This window comes from Silene latifolia, chromosome X (assembly GCF_048544455.1).
Source record: "Silene latifolia isolate original U9 population chromosome X, ASM4854445v1, whole genome shotgun sequence".
Lineage (NCBI taxonomy): Eukaryota > Viridiplantae > Streptophyta > Magnoliopsida > Caryophyllales > Caryophyllaceae > Silene > Silene latifolia.
This window is the reverse complement of record NC_133537.1, coordinates 213,270,081-213,287,814: the sequence shown is the minus strand read 5'-3', so window position 1 is coordinate 213,287,814 and position 17,734 is coordinate 213,270,081. Positions and strand designations below refer to the sequence as shown.

The window sequence follows — 17,734 nt, the reverse complement described above, 5'->3', positions numbered from 1 at the left end:
ATTCTAGTTTAGTAACCTTCTACATCAACCCAATTTGTGACACCCCTTAGACACCACTAGTTACAATAGAAATCTCATTTCAACTCCCGTCCCTTGGGATCCGACCTTTACTTGCCTCTTTACTAATTGTAGAGTTGCTTGTTAAGCTATAAATTGTGTTTTGATCCGACCGTGACCAACGACCACATCTATTTACTTGTGAATACGAAACGGACCGATCAGGTGACTTGAGCGGAAGACGGTTTTCCAACCACCTTCCGTCTCCAAAATCGTAACAAAAAATCCTCCAACATCCTCCATTGTCAACCCAATCACCAACAACCCAAATACATCCAAACAAGGCACATATACAACCACATCAGTAAAACAACTAAATTCATGCTCAATTCCTCATTAATCCATTTCGCTTCATTTAATTGCTTTTAACATGTTAAAATGCAAGATAATCAACATTGTGACCATTCACTAAACTTAGTCTTCCATAATCATCATGAAGTATCATTACGTGATAAACCCTAATTATTCAAAACATGTTACAATTCAACTAACATGAAATAAATGCAATTAATGGTAATAAATGCACAATTAAACACTCATACCTTAAGCTTGTCTTGCCAATTCCTCAAGCTAGCCACTAAAAGTGCTCCTCAAAGAAGCTTCCTGCACAATTAATTACTACATTCACTACTACAATCTATTACAATAACCATACTAATTAAACCCCTTAAACATCTTTTTTAATTTCTACAACTTAATTAAATATGGAGTAGTCTACTAAACTAATTAAGATTATTAAGACGAGATTAGAGGAAAAAGGAGTATAGATTTACTTTCAAACAAAGTACTGAAGAAAGGAGGCAAGAATCTTCTCTTGAGAATTAAGGTTTTGAGAGGAAAAAAAATGATAGGGTTTTTTAGAGAGATATTTGGGATTGTAAAGAGTGATGAATAGTGTTTAGGAAAGGGATTTTGGTGAGAAATCTGAAGGGTTAAGATATGAAAGCGACATCCCACCAACTCAACTTCCGTATAAGCTATAATCGACCAGCACTCGGTCGAGTGGTCGGTCCACTCGATCGAGTGGAGCTCTACTCGGTCGAGTGACCATCCTTACAGGCTTCATGCCTACTGCCAAATGGCACTCGGTCCTACACTCGGTCTTGTGGGGCTTCACTCGGCAGAGTGAAACATCTACTCGGTCTCTACTCGATCAAGTCTGAGTCTTTGTAAATACATGGTATTACAAAGTGTGCAAAGTAGTCGATTGTGTCTTGATTCATTATCGGTTCTTATTTTCAGTGCAAGATGGTCGGAAGAAATGAAAGTGCAGCAAGCGTCTAGGGTCAACCCGATGGTAATGGTAATAATCAAGTTTTGGCCGCACTACTTTGTCTTCAAGATAGTTAAGACGTTACCTATGCTCATCTCCAAACAATCGAACGCCGCATTGTGGCCATATAAGCTAGGCTTCCTCCTGCGGAGGGTCTTATTCTTGACATCCCTTTGCACGACGATCCTCTACCCTTCGAAAAACCTGAAAAAGATTCTCCACCTATCCTCACTGAAGCTGAAAAGCGTCTTCAATACTTAGAAGAGCAACTGATGTACCTCAAGGGCGATGACATTTACAGTTAAAATAACCGAAAGTATGAAGCAGTAAATGCCCAACTACCAACTAACTTCAACATGACTGACATCCTGAATTTCAAGGGGCACGAAAACCCTCTAAACCTCATTCGTGCTTTCAAAGATTACATGTCTATCAGAGGCATTAATCCAGATATGATTTTAAGGATCTTTCCTTCATCTCTTGATACCATTCCCAAATAGTGGTTCTACTCTCTAGACCACAAGAAAATTTCTAGTTTGGATGCCATCGAGTTCACTAAGCAATACGCGGATAATGCCGAGATTTAAGTCATCATGCACATTCTAGAGGTTCTTACATAAAACGAAAAAGAAGGATTCACCGACTTCCTAAGTAGGTGGAGGAAGACTAGTACCCAACTTGTTTAGCGTCCAGACGAGGCCACTCTTGTAGAGAAGTTCGTGGATAACCGAAGGCCTATCTATGAAAATCATATGAGGTACCAAAACCTCAAGTCTTTCAAATATTTAACGGTGTTAGGTATAAGGATCGAAGACGATATTCGCAAAGGAATCTTGTCCAAAACTGTGGGACGTGGATATTAAGGTTCAACATCAATTGGAATTCGTTCCTACGGCTACACTAGTATGACCGATGATGGTAACCTTGTCGAATCATCCAAGAAGAACAATAGACCAAGGTAGTTCACCGACATTGGTGACAGATATACAAATGCGATAAAAAGGTTAGTAAAACAAGGTAGAATCCAACCAATATGACCTACACCCAACCCAGAAAAGATGTCCAAATTATGGGATGACAATGCTTATTGTGAGTATCACAGGGGTAAAGGACACGACACAGAAAAGTGTTATAGGCTGAAGCATGCTCTCCAAGACATGATTGAAGATGGACGTTTGCCTATCCCTCCCGCGAGTAAGCCTAATAACACAAAGAATCCTCTTGGAATTCTGATGATCTCGGATGAGGAATCCACCTTGGATTGCTCACACCTTACCTCTTCAATCGAAGATGAAATCAATATGGTCGACCATGGAGAAGCCTACTATACCACCACACCAAATATTGCATATTTTGTCGCATGGGCAAGAAGTGTGAGTAGACAGGTTGCCAAACTGGAAGATGTCGTGTCATCCTTTCAAAAGTCAAACATCTCAACTCAAAGAGCCACTCAAATAGCCGTCACCCTATTCTACGAATTTACAATGCAAGAAGTCATCACGATAGTTGACGATTTGGTTCAACAGATTATCAAGCTAAAATCCGAAATCCTACGCTTGAAAGAGCTCAACACTATCAATGGCGTTTAGGCCGATGATGACGAAGTTGTTTACCTCAAAGAACATCTCTTAGTCAAAACTTTGGAAGATCTCTACATAGATCATCTAACTTGATCTAGTCGCCCATATCAAAATGTCATCCCAGTGCAAACAAATAGTTCAACCACTAATGGCAATGTCACATCTCCAACAGAGAACAATGAAGATTCGATCACTGACCAGCTAATGAAGAAACTACAGAAGACAAAGGCTGATCATTCAGTCTGGCAATTAGTAGCTACTTCATTTCCATATCGCGAAGCGTTTCTGCAAGCATTGGCTAAACTCAATGTAGCACACGACTGTAATTCATACGAAGTGTTCAACCTAGTCCTCCAGGACTCAATCAAGCTAAGTAACCCAGTTACTTTCTCAAATGAAGATTTGCTACCTTTTGGTGTCGCTCACAATCTAGCCTTGTACATCACGATCACATTTCTCAAAAAGAATATACCCATGACACTAGTAGACGATGGCTCCGCAGTCAATGTCATACCACTGAAAACAGCTTACAAACTAGGCATAAAAGAGTCAGATTAGACCCCAACTAATCAAGGTATTCGCGCATACGATGGGACGTGACGCAAAGGCATAGGTCTCATTACTCTTACTAGTGGTCAATCGAAAGAAAGGCCAAGTTCCAGATAGTGGACATCGAGGCATCTTTTAACATACTTATAAGAAGGCCATTGATTCACACTTCCAAAGCTGTGACATCCACACTTCATCAAAAGATCATCAATCTTGTAGAAGATGAATTGGCTCCTTTATATTTCAACCAATATTCTAACCTAGTTGTCAACCACATATTCAAGTGCCAGGGATACTTCCCAGGAATGGTGCTAAACCCTATCCGGAGCAACACCTTCCCACCATTCAAAGAAGGGAACTCCCAGAAGATACCACTAGGATTGGGATACGAGCCTACAATATCCGAAGCTTTCGAAATGCTCGCTCAAGTTCAATACCGCAAACATCAAGGAGTCCAAATGCGACCATATCACCCTATATTAAATGGGTACTTCGTCAAGGAAGGAGACCATGAATCTTTTCCCGGATTTCCTGAACCTTGGATGATCAAGGGAAACAAGCTAGTTGGAATCAAAGTGTTCCATGATTGCTATTTTATTCCTCAAGAAACGGTTCCTACCGTCAAAAATCGTCCGACACCTTATCTCGACGAACAAGTTGTTAGCCTTTTGTTCGAAGAAGATCGATTCGTTAAGGCAGCGCAAGATGAGATTATTACCATGATACTTCGGGATGACCGTTTCAACCCCGCAATGCTCATCAAAGATGCAAACCCAGCCAACCAGCAGAAAGGATGGAGAAAATCAATTAAATGGACCAACAATCAAGGAAGGCTCTTCAAGCTCTCAACTGGAGAAGGACAGATGTTCAAAGGAGAACCAAAAGACGATGCATCTGAGTCGGAGTCAGAAACTGAGTCTAAATCTAGGGAAGTCGTCCGAGAGTCTCTTCTTGTTGTCACTCCCCATCCCATTGTTTATCCTAGTTTAGCATCTTCTAGTAACAATAGCTCGGGGAATGCCCCAGCAACTACTCCTTTATCGCCACAGACTACCGCTCAAATGGCTTCTTTGTTTCAGCTATTTTCAAACATTATTATGAATAAATGTGATTCTGCTTACTCTTCGTGTTATCTTGATTGCAATTCTGATTATTATGATACTGAGGATGGTCCTGACCCAGACTGAATCTAACTACCTACTTACATAATTAAAGAAATACTAGAGGAGGGGAAAGAGGCACCAATTATAGAGAACACTGAACCTGCCAACGTAGGGATAGATTTAGAACCCCAAGAACATAGGATAGAGACAACCCTAGACCCAAATGAAAAAGTTCGCTTCATCGACATTCTTCACGAATTCAAAGATGTTTTCGCTTGGTCCTACAAGGATATGCCAGGAATAGATAGGGATAGTGCCAAACATCGAATCCCAATCAAGCCGGGTTTCAAACCCGTAAAGCAGAAACTTCGCCAAATGAGAACATAATGGGCTCTCAAGATTAAGAAGGAAGTGGACAAACAATTCAAAGGCGGGTTTATCAAAGTTTCTGAGTACTCAGACTGGGTGGCTAACATAGTCCCCGTACCCAAAAAGGATGGGTGAATTCGGGTTTATGTTGATTTCAGAGATCTAAACAAGGCCAGTCCAAAAGACGATATCCCACTCCCACACATCGACATACTAGTGTATAATACAACGGATCACGCACTCCTCTCTTTTATGGATGGATATGTGTGATATAATCAAATCGAAATTGCCGAAGAAGATATACATAAAACGGCGTTAGTCACTCAGTGGGGTACCTATTGCTACACCATTATTCCGTTTGGGTTAATCAATGCTGGAGCAATATATCAACGCACCGCGACTACCCAGTTGCATGACATGATGCACAAAGAAGTAGAGGTATATGTAGATGACATGATTTTCAAGTCCAAGGATAGGCAAGGTCACATCACCAACCTTCGCAAATTCTTTCTCAGATTGCGCAAGTACAACATGAGACTTAATCCTTAGAAATGTGGATTCAGAGTCACATCCGGCAAGCTATTGGGGTATGTAGTTAGTCAAAGAGGAATAGAGATTGATCCATCCAACATCAAGGCTCTAATCGAGATGCCACAGCTGCAGACAGAGAAGGAAGTTTGAGGATTTCTGGGCAAGGTACAGTACATAAGTCGTTTCATTTCGAAGCTCACTATGATTTGCGAACCCATATTCAAAAAGCTCAAGAAAACGGATCACACCATGTGGGACGACGATTGTAAAAAGGCATTTGACAGAATCAAGGAGATATTGGCCAAGCCGACAGTTCTAATGCCACGACAGAAAGATCAACCTTTGTCTTTGTACCTCACAGTCACAAAGACGACCATGTGGGCCCGAATAGATATTTAATTAATTGTATGTGATACCAATTGATTAATTCCTTAATTAAGGGAGTGTGATTTTGCGTCTTATTGTAATGTGATTAAATAAGATTTAATTTAGTATTTAAGTGTTAAATTGCTAAATTAGTTGAGGTTTTATATAAGTTTTGAGGTAGAGGTAATTGGTTATTTAAAGTTACAAGAAGTTGTAATTTTAACTAACTAGCAATTATAAGCCTCATTATATAATGATATAATGGTAGTATACTACTCAAAAGTGGAGTGTATATTATATTATTAATTGTAATATTTAAGTGTAAAATGATTACATTAATAATTAATTATGTAAGATAGTTAAACATATGACTTATAAGCATTTATGGGACAAATGACAAAAGGCAAAAATGGACCAAAATGGCTCTATAATTCCGGCCAAAAGAGAGAGCAAAAGATGCTCCTTTTGTCTTTTGTTTATTTTGGTTAGAGTGTGATAGTGACATATCACATAAACTTTAATCATGCTATTTCTTACACTACTCTACCTACACTAAACAAATAAGTAAAAATAAAAGGAAAAGATTCCCCCCATGCATCAAAACCCATCGGTTTTATGCTCTTTAAATAGAGCATTTGTTGCTCATTTTTCCTAGTTGTTGTTTACTTGCTTTCACTTATATTTTCCTCACAAGCAAATTGCTAAAAACACTCTAAATTACTAATACTCTCCAACTATTACTAGAGGTAGTAATACTAGAAATATTAGTAACATTAACGTAACATTTCTACTACATATCTAGTTAATATTAGTAGGAATTTTTGGGATTAATCTTGGGTGCAACTTATTGAAGTGTCTTCTATACTTGGAGTCTTAGGAGGATCATCCATCACATTAAGCTCAAGAACAAGTGAAGGAAGGTGACCTTACTTGTGCCCTATATTTCGAACCAACCTACAATGTAAGGGACATTGTTTTTCTCATAAATCTTTTATTTTGTTATGTATGCACTAGATCTAAAGAACAAATGATTAAGAAGTTAATTACTTCACTATTAGAGAAGTCTAAGAATAGGTATATGAACCTAACAAAACCCGCCCACGTTTTCTCTCATTTCGGAAGGGTTTCTAGTAGTCTGGTAGGGTTTTTACAAAAACCGCCCGGGTCGCCCACAAAACCGGCCGGGTTTTTGCTATTCTACCCGATTTTTCACCGACACACCCGGGTTAGTTTTGTCCGAGAAAGAGAAACTCAAGTGGTCTTCTCCATTTGGGCCTCTAGTATAAATATAGAGTTAGATTTGTTTTGTGGGTGGAACAACATTTTACAATTTGTGAAATTTAGAGAGAGAAACCCTACAATTTCCCTCTGTATTTGTGGACTAATTCTCCATCTTTCTCATCTATTGAAGCTTCAAGTATTTATTGTTCTTATTTCTTCTTCCTTCTTCCTAGGTCACATCTTTCCTCTTTTAGTTCTTTCTTATTTTGTTTATTTATGTGTAGTTCTTTAGAAAACTTTACATTTTTTTTGGGGGAAAGTTAAGTATATTAATCATCAAAAGAAAAGTTTGTTTACATCACTTTATAAACCAAAAATAGACCAATAAAGAATGAAAGAATAAGTTAGACTCCAAGAGCTTGGAACCAAGTCTGATCTTTTGTCATCAATGGACTAGTATTCTGCTCCAGGTGAAGGAAATGTAGATTCATATACATACTAACATACTCATATATGTCTAAATTAATTTGTCATAAAATTAAAACGGATTTTATGCATGCAAACAATAATATAAATAGAGGAGAAATCATGTCCTTACATTGTAGATTTCGGTTATATTGGGCACAAGAGAGATCACCTTTCTCTCTTGTTCTTGAGCTTTCCTTTATGGATGAACAAGATCTAAGTATAAGATCTCTCCCTAAGATTTATACCCAAGGCTTCTCTTAATTTAATTAATATTACAAATACTAGTATAATATTAATCAAGGTAGAAAATTGAACCAAAAATATTATTAACACTTTGAATATTTTCGGTATTAGAGAGAAGAAGAGGAGGATTTTTTATTCTCTCTTAGAACACTAATTTTTGGATGAGCAAGTGAATGAATGAAGATACAAAACATTTTGTATATTATTAGGAAAAAATATGAGAAAACCATCATAGGTTTTGTCTTCCCCAAAACCGTGTAAGAGGAGGCTTTTTAGAGAGCCAATGCATGGAAAAATTGTTCTTCACAATGAACATAGGCTTGCATGGCTAGTGACTAGTGTAATCATCATGCCTTCCACTAATTACAATCAACATATAATTAGCTCATAAACCCTCTAATTTTCGGCCCACTTGGTAATATGGATTCCATATTATTTTTGTCAATTGTCAATATGTCACATGTCATATGTGACATAAATTTTGTTATGTATTTTTAACATATTAAAAATCAACGTATTAATAAAAATACGTCACATACAAAAATCGAATTAGTAATTTCATAATTACTTGTGCCAAAATATTTTACCATTTATAAATCACAACAGATTGTATTTATAATAATTCATTCAATTTTGATTGTTTCTTTAAACAATAATTTCATCCGAGTAATGAAACAATTCGATTACTCAGACCGTATCTCATTTGATCGCATTTCAATATGATACGTAAATTTTACTTCCAAAATCGTCCGTCAATTTTCAAGTAATTTAATTAACTCGTAACGTTATACGATTAATCAAATAATCAATTAAGAGTATTGCCCTTTAGGTATGACCTAGGGGTCAATCGATCACCACCGTCACACTGCAGTAATGTCAAACTCTAGTCACCCAATCATTACCGATATATGTTGACCAGTTGACAGTAACAATATTACTTCCCAATTGTATTCTTTAAAATGAGATTTAATAATGATATTTAAATCATGTAATCGCACTATTGTTGAGGACACATTTCCCAACAATCTCCCACTTGTCCTCGACAAGTGTGCGTTACCAATTCTCTTGTCCTATTACTATCTCCCACTCAATGCAAGGTGTCTTTCAGGTCGTACTTGCAAGTGATCATATCGAGAGTGGTTTCCTCGATCCTGGAGAATAAATCGATTGACCGGATTTATCCACTCGGATACCTTCCGAGCGTGGCCACGCATTTCCGATTCATTACTCCTCGAGTGGCCCCGAGATATTGTTTTAACCCTGACAAGGGGATGGACAATTCCTATCGCACTCATTCCTTTCGACTAGCCACACCCATCATAACCCAAAATATGCCCATTTGACCCCATTTACGAAGGTCGTAGTAACACAAATCAAAGTTAATCAAATCGAGCCATCTTAGGTGAATAGTCTTTAGTCAAAAGAATCGACTCATTTGAATACTATAGCAGCTCTCGCCACGACCAGGCTATATAAATTTGCGAGAACTCTATAAGCGGTCATTAGGCCCGACAAAAAGTTCCTAACGATGCCTATGTGATCGACTAGTAATCTCACATGACTCTATGGCATTTGAACTTGCCATCAATCGCATCACACTCTAGTCACTTCGAGACGTCACCTCATACAAGTGACTATGGGCGAATACAATGTTAATCCGTGTTCACTTTAACGGGGTTCAATTGTCACTACAACCCGTTTGGATGTAACAAAGTATAAAAGGAGTTTTTAAAGAAAAACTCGAACGACAAATGCGATTATCACATATGAATAGTCAATGCCTGATTACTATTTCATATTCTATAATCTAATTTGATCTTGCATGTAGTTGTTCATTTCAATTCAATTGAAATGACATGACTCATCATGTTTAGTCTTTGAGAAGGCTTTGGTTAGTAGGTTTTATCAATTTCTTGTACCTTACTTAACCTCACTACATACTCATTTTCCTTTGTAATGTATACATTTGCATTACAAAACTTCCTGAGTACGTGTCGAGATCCTAATTAAGACATAGGCCCTCTAGCCTAAGAATAGCTCCCACTGTTTTCACAGTGTGCGGGACTCATCCTTCTTGCACATCTCATGATCGCAAGTGTACTCAATTTCCGTTATAAATATCTCTCATTGTTCTTTATTGCCTAGAACGATTCTAGAAAATCTACTTCTTAATTAACATTGCCACAATGGTATCTTAACCATCTTAATGTGTTTTGATTATGGTTTTGTCGGAAACCATGCGCAATCTCAATTGTCAATTGTCACTTGTGTAACACCCTTACACAAAATTGCATCATAAACACTTTGCATCATAGCCTTAATGCTTCTGCAAGCACTTAAGGGTAATCTTTATGGCTTACTTGGTAAAGATTACTTAAATTCGATTTTGAAAACAATTCATCATACTCAAAGAATATGAAGTGTTATACATCATTTTATTTTAATTGATTCGGCAGCGGAAGCAAATGAAATCAATCAAATATGTTCAATTCAATTGAACTAGTCATAAATCTTATCAACGTAAGACTTCTTATTGACGCTAATATCACGTGGATTTATCTTCATAAATCCGTATATTAAAGATGTATTATAATACTCCAAAAGTCTAAAATCATTCGCAATGATCAATATGTCATCCACATATCGGACTAATTAAAATTTCCGTAACTCCCACTAAACTTCATGTATAAACACAACTTCTCGACTTATCGAGAAATGTTTTATCACATGATCAAAATGTTGATTCTAACTCATTGATGTCCTACTTAAGACCCTCTCTTAAGTTTCACATTATCTTAGGATTGAAAGAATCTACTAAACTCAAGACATGTATTGAATACATTCCTTCTATTGAAGAAGTGGGTTTTAGATTCACTTGCTATGTATTTCATAACCTCATAATGAAACACAATCCCTAAGAAGATCCAAATAGACTTAAGCATTTCAATTAGTGCAAAACCCTTTGCAACCAATCAAACCTTGAAATCTCTCTTTATTAGTGCAAAACCCTTTGCAACTAATCAAGCCTTTTTATTTCGGATTTTCATGGCTCTAAGCCTTATATTGAGTTGTGACTTAAACACTCTTATGTAAGTCATATGTTCATTACTTTCCAGAAGTAATCAATCTTGAATCAAACAATTTCTTTGTAAGCTCTTTACTTTCTTAAAAGTAACATGAATTCATCATTTTTAACAAGTGACGAATTTTAACCTCCTAGGTTTTGAAGAAACAATGTCTTACACAAAACGTCTCATGTAGCCAAGAAAGACCAGTTTCTTGCGACATAACATCTTTGTGGCTCTTTGAATAATTTCTCCCACTCTGTCTTCTAAAAATAAACTTGTATTTTAGAAAGACAGCTTCATGAGCCGCAAACCCGTCGTACTCGTGAAAATTTAAAGGGAAAAATGAGCATTTGTTTCTTGTGAGAACTTACAAGCATGGTACCCTTACCATTTCATATCTCATATGTTTTGATTTAGTGGAAAAATAATTTAGACAAAAATGATAAAATCCCCAAAAGGATCAAGTGACTCAAAGTAACTTGATCGAAGTTCAAACCATATTGAATAGCGTTTGAATTCTTATCCAATCACACATTATTCCATGATGCGTGCTAAGAGAGATTAACTTGTGATACTATATCACATTTCCTTTGGCTTATATCAAAGTCTTCACTTTGATAATCCCATCACGACTAAATCGTGATTCCTTGAACTTTTGAACTTCTTCAAGGATTTCTCTATTTACCTTATTAAGTGAACACACTAGTGTCAACTTAAATCGTTGGTAAAAGAAAATGATCAACCTATTTTGGATCAATGATTTACAACCTCGATCTCCTTTTCAACCAAAAGGCACGAGACATCTTGCTTTGAATACAAGATACGCATATACCATTAACGATCTAATGGTTTCAAGAGTACTTGATAACTCTTTGCGTTCATCATTCCAAAATTTAAGGTTTAATCTTGGGTTACCAATTTGAATCTTACATCATCTACATGATATGTCATTCTAGTTTGGTTTTAGAATATAATCACCTTGATAATGGGCTAGCCATTCATCAAATAGTGGTGTATAGGGTCACAAAAGTGAGAACCTCTTTTGTCTCTTAACAAGTTTATATTCTTATTTAGAGTTTATGCACTTAATAGTCACAATTAAGTACCACTTTAAATCCAAAAACTAGATTGAGTACACAATTACTCTATCTCTCGACTTCATTGTTGCTAGTCGTCATATTCTAATCATCCTATGTATCAAACATAATGATGAAAACCACCACCGGTTTCTAATATTGACGAAGTAATACTAGCAAAATTTATGTTTAATCAAATAAACATTTTTAAAGAAGAAGGTCCCATTAGATGTCCCACAACTAACTTGTTGATTCTTCAATAATTTGGGGTAGTTTCCTTTCTCGTGTCCAACATTTTAAGACAATGGAAACTTTATCGGTCGGGATTGATAGGTTTAGTATCGTTATTCTCAACAACTTTACCTTTAACATTACCTTGTATCAATTCCATTATTATCTTTACTTCTTGAACCTCGTTCTCATCTTAACGGTTTAAGAGAATGCTCCCACTCATTTTAATGAGTCTTTGCTTTGAGAAGCAAAATTGAATTCATGAGGATTACTCTTCATTTGTTCGTTTTAGTCTTAAAAACTTTCATTGAAGTGGTTGCGTTATTTTGGTCAATTACGAATTCTTGACAAAACTAATTACCAAAACAATTTTATCGCTTCGATGTACTTAATGCATTTAAGTACATGGAAAAACAATCCATTGCAAGTAGATGTGTTAGTCAAGAATCAAAAACTTGTTTGATAATGAATAACTTTAATCTATACTCTTTACAAGAGATCCTTAGCAATGGTTCATTTGAGGTTTTAGAAGCAAACTCATATTTGTCTTTAGTTACGATATTTTAATGGAGATTTGAATCAAAAACGAAATGATATCGTATATGAACTGTGGTAAAGAAATAGAACAATATAAAAACGGAATAGTGGAAAATTTAACATTCATCGTTTTAATAATACTTGGTAAAACAAGTATAGCATTTACATAGTGACCTCTACCCAACTATGATAAATGATTCCAAGACCCAAATTCATATCGACTTAGGCACGGTGGGGCCGATACATCCTTCATCAATATAACTCGGTGGATTAACGTTTAATCGATTCTACTTTTAGAACTCTCGGTCGATAATATTACATTTAACAATTATCTTTAGCCCAAAACACATCGACAAGGGCACGGTGGGGCCGATACATCCCTTATCAAATACTTTTGTTGAGTTCAATCCAAATTTCGAATAAATGTGTCCATGATCCAAACCCACATTAACTTGGGCACGGTGGGGCCGATACATCCCTCATCAACATGAATTCGGTGGATTAACATTCATCACCCACTTCCCCTACGTAACAAGGTTTGTACCCCGGTGTGGCCGAGTGCACTCCCTCACGAAATAGGTTTTCATGGTTTCTACTATTTGGTAAGGCTATGTCTCAATTGATAGTTTTAGCGAGAGGTCATGTCAATTTATTATCTATCACGTTTTAAGTGAACTAAAGCGGTGAACTACGATAATTCTAATTGACACGGTCGATAAACTCGATAAAAAGACAATGCATGTTTAGTTATGGCGATTTAGCGATGCATGTGACATAAAATAAAAATGCAAGCATAAAGATAAATAAATCCTAGTATGGCCTTTCCTAAAATAGAAAAACTATTTAACTATTACATATTCGGAAACCAACTCCATTGGTCCCTTGAACTTCGGTTGTTGCACGCATCTCGAGGTAACACCGTCTTTATGTATCGCCATTCTTGAAGAAATCCGTCTTTGGGAACTCCGGAATGAATAAAATTACATAATAAATTACATAATTTCCTATTATACATTTGTAACTAAAATAAAATAAATCTATTAAATTACAAAACGGTGATACGAGATCACAATAAAAATACAACCGAATCGATATTCCCATACATTTCGGGAAATACCAATTAAATCTAAGGCCATACTAAGTAAAATTACATAATTCAAAAATTACATAAATTAAAATTATGACAATCACAAAGAAAATGCAGCATTATATTATGTATGAACATGCTCAATTTTATGCTAAATCGCCTTTAATTAGCCAATATCGTATATTACTCGGTTTTTACGGATTTGCGTGATTTCAACATTTTATAATCACAAAAATGCATAAACTCATATTTATGCATAAGTTAATTACCCTAACCTCTTAGGACTCAAAATATAGTCTTCACTAATAATTTTACCATAATTAACCCATATTTTATAAAATTGTTCATAATTGGTTTAAAAATTACAAAATAAGCTATTAAACTTCAAATAAGTCACAAAATTTCAAATAAATTCAAAATTTGAAATTTAAACTCATGAACATTCTGGAAAAATTCCATGACACTCATAATGTTCAAAATCTTAGGTTAAAAAATTTCGAAATTTTTCCGGAAAAACAATGTTGCGGTTTATCGATTTTTAATGAAATAATCATAAAAACATGGAAAAATTATTTTCACTAACTTTTCAATTTTAGATCTGAAAAAGATAATAAAATGCAACATTACACGTTTTTCCTAAGTCATAGATTATGTTTTATTAATTTTCCACTAATAATGTCACTATTTATGCTATTTTTCTTCAAAAATTCATAAATCATGCAAAAAAAAAACTTCTTTATAGCCAATTATTTTACACACATCTTGTAAAATTGCATGTGACAACATATTAATTTTCTATGACCAGATTCGAAATTTAACTCATATTAACCTATTTTTTAATTAAATCCGAATTTAATAATGAGAAATTCATTTTTCGAGCATAACAAGTCCAAAAATTATGAAAATTTACAGATTATCTCAAAATAATATATGTGACAACATATCCAAAAATCAACTTAAAATTCGAAGTATAGCTATTTTTAGACCAAAAATGACATTTTTACTCATAAAATCACATTTAAATGCCATTATTGTAAATTATGAACAATAAAAATCCGAAAAATTAACCAAAATATCCTAAAACATTTTAGGACCAGAAATATTAACATGCATGTAATAATTTCGTGATATATCATAATAACACAAATTTTACAAGTTTTATTTGTTATTCTTATAACTCGGAAAAACTTTTAACCAATTTGCATGCAAACAACCGTGGCTCTTGATACCGATTGAAGGAAATGTAGATTCATATACATACTAACATACTCATATATGTCTAAATTAATTTGTCATAAAATTAAAACGGATTTTATGCATGCAAACAATAATATAAATAGAGGAGAAATCATGTCCTTACATTGTAGATTTCGGTTATATTGGGCACAAGAGAGATCACCTTTCTCTCTTGTTCTTGAGCTTTCCTTTATGGATGAACAAGATCTAAGTATATAAGATCTCTCCCTAAGCTTTATACCCAAGGCTTCTCTTAATTTAATTAATATTACAAATACTAGTATAATATTAATCAAGGTAGAAAATTGAACCAAAAATATTATTAACACTTTGAATATTTTCGGTATTAGAGAGAAGAAGAGGAGGATTTTTTATTCTCTCTTAGAACACTAATTTTTGGATGAGCAAGTGAATGAATGAAGATACAAAACATTTTGTATATTATTAGGTAAAAATATGAGAAAACCATCATAGGTTTTGTCTTCCCCAAAACCGTGTAAGAGGAGGCTTTTTAGAGAGCCAATGCATGGAAAAATTGTTCTTCACAATGAACATAGGCTTGCATGGCTAGTGACTAGTGTAATCATCATGCCTTCCACTAATTACAATCAACATATAATTAGCTCATAAACCCTCTAATTTTCGGCCCACTTGGTAATATGGATTCCATATTATTTTTGTCAATTGTCAATATGTCACATGTCATATGTGACATAAATTTTGTTATGTATTTTTAACATATTAAAAATCAACGTATTAATAAAAATACGTCACATACAAAAATCGACTTAGTAATTTCATAATTACTTGTGCCAAAATATTTTACCATTTATAAATCACAACAGATTGTATTTATAATAATTCATTCAATTTTGATTGTTTCTTTAAACAATAATTTCATCCGAGTAATGAAACAATTCGATTACTCAGACCGTATCTCATTTGATCGCATTTCAATATGATACGTAAATTTTACTTCCAAAATCGTCCGTCAATTTTCAAGTAATTTAATTAACTCGTAACGTTATACGATTAATCAAATAATCAATTAAGAGTATTGCCCTTTAGGTATGACCTAGGGGGTCAACTGATCACCACCGTCACACGACAGTAATGTCAAACTCTAGTCAGCCAATCATTACCGATATATGTTGACCAGTTGACAGTAACAATATTACTTCCCAATTGTATTCTTTAAAATGAGATTTAATAATGATATTTAAATCATGTAATCGCACTATTGTTGAGGACACATTTCCCAACACCAGGAACCTTGTTTTGACTTCAGCCAGGATCAGCTGGACAATTGCATCAGGTCTCCTCACCATCATATCCACTCTTGCCTCATTTCGGACACGCCAGATCCAGTAAATTAAAGCAACATAACAGGCGCCAGCAAATCTCCTCTGCAGTTTTGTAGCCTTTCTGCCAGGATTATACCATTGCACCAAATCCTTTATCTTGTAGCTAATATGCAGATGTTGTTGCAACAATCTGGTACAAGCCTTAGCATACTCACAATCATTAACTAGGTGATCATGACTCTCAGGAAAACCAGAATAGATAGGGCAGATGTGATCTATCACTAGACCCATTTTAATGAGTCTGTCCTTAGTAGGTAACTTCCGATACAGGAATTCCCATATAATAAACGAGCATTTTGAAGGATTTAAGGGATTCCAACACAGGTATCTCCACTCAACCTTTGGCTCCTTCACCCTCAACCAGTTATAGCCAACATCAACAGTATAAGCATTGGACGAGTTAAGCCATCTATTAGTAGTGTAGGCTGGCTTAAAAGTCTGCATAATTAAATTGATCTTCTTCCATGACCAGCCACAATCTGTAGGGGCTATGTAATCAGTCCAAGCTTTATCTTTCATATAAACATAACTAACCCATCTCACCCACAAATGATCTTTTTTGTTAGCAAGCCACCATACATACTTCCCAAGTAAAGCCTTATTCCATGTCTTAGCATCTTTTATGCCTAGCCCCCCTTCTTCTTTAGGATAACAACAGACAGCCCAACTGATATTAGGGTTTTCTTATCTTCAGAAATTCCACTCTATAAAAAATTCCTATAAAAAGAGTTAATTCTATTCAAGATGCCATTAGGTATTAGAAAAATGGTAGCCCAATAGGAATGAAGGGTACCTAGAACAGAGTTAACTAGTACAACCCTTCTAGCATAAGACAAATGCTTGGCCCCCCACCCCTTAATCCTAGCCACAATCCTGTCAGTAAGTTTCATCCCCTCATTTTGGTCAACTTCTTGGAGTATATAGGGACCCCTAGATACTTAAAGGGAAGGGATCCCCTGTAAAACCCAGAAACTTTTAAGAAAGAGTCAAAAATATCAGAGCTTACACCATTGAAGTAGATGTCAGAGTTACTCTTATTAAAGCTTAAACCAGATGCAGCAGAGAATGTTTAGAATGGTCTTAAAATCCACATAATAGAAGCTTCTTTACCTTTGCAGAATAATAATAGATCATTTGCAAAAAGCAGATGGTTCAATTTGATGTGTCCACAAAGAGGATGAAACTTGAAGCTTTCCTTCTGAGCTATAACTCCCAAGATCCTTGACAAATACTCCATACAAATTGTGAAGAGCAGAGGGGAGTAGGATCCCCTTGCCTTAACCCTCTCTTCCCATGAAAAAAGCCAAAGTTATTGCCATTAACAACCAAAGAATAAGAGGGACTTGTCACACAGGCCATCACCAAATCAATAAAT

General features: G+C 35.4%; 1 protein-coding gene across 1 annotated transcript; it reads right to left on the bottom strand.

Annotated features, from left to right (window-relative positions):
* Window positions 1-3,545: 3,545 nt before the first annotated feature.
* Window positions 3,546-16,878, bottom strand: LOC141619256 (uncharacterized). The gene is made up of 2 exons (XM_074436284.1): window positions 16,268-16,878; window positions 3,546-3,636 (listed from the first exon to the last, which is right to left on the bottom strand). The coding sequence occupies exons 1-2, from the start codon at window positions 16,876-16,878 to the stop codon at window positions 3,546-3,548; spliced, it is 702 nt and encodes a 233-aa protein (XP_074292385.1).
* Window positions 16,879-17,734: the final 856 nt, after the last annotated feature.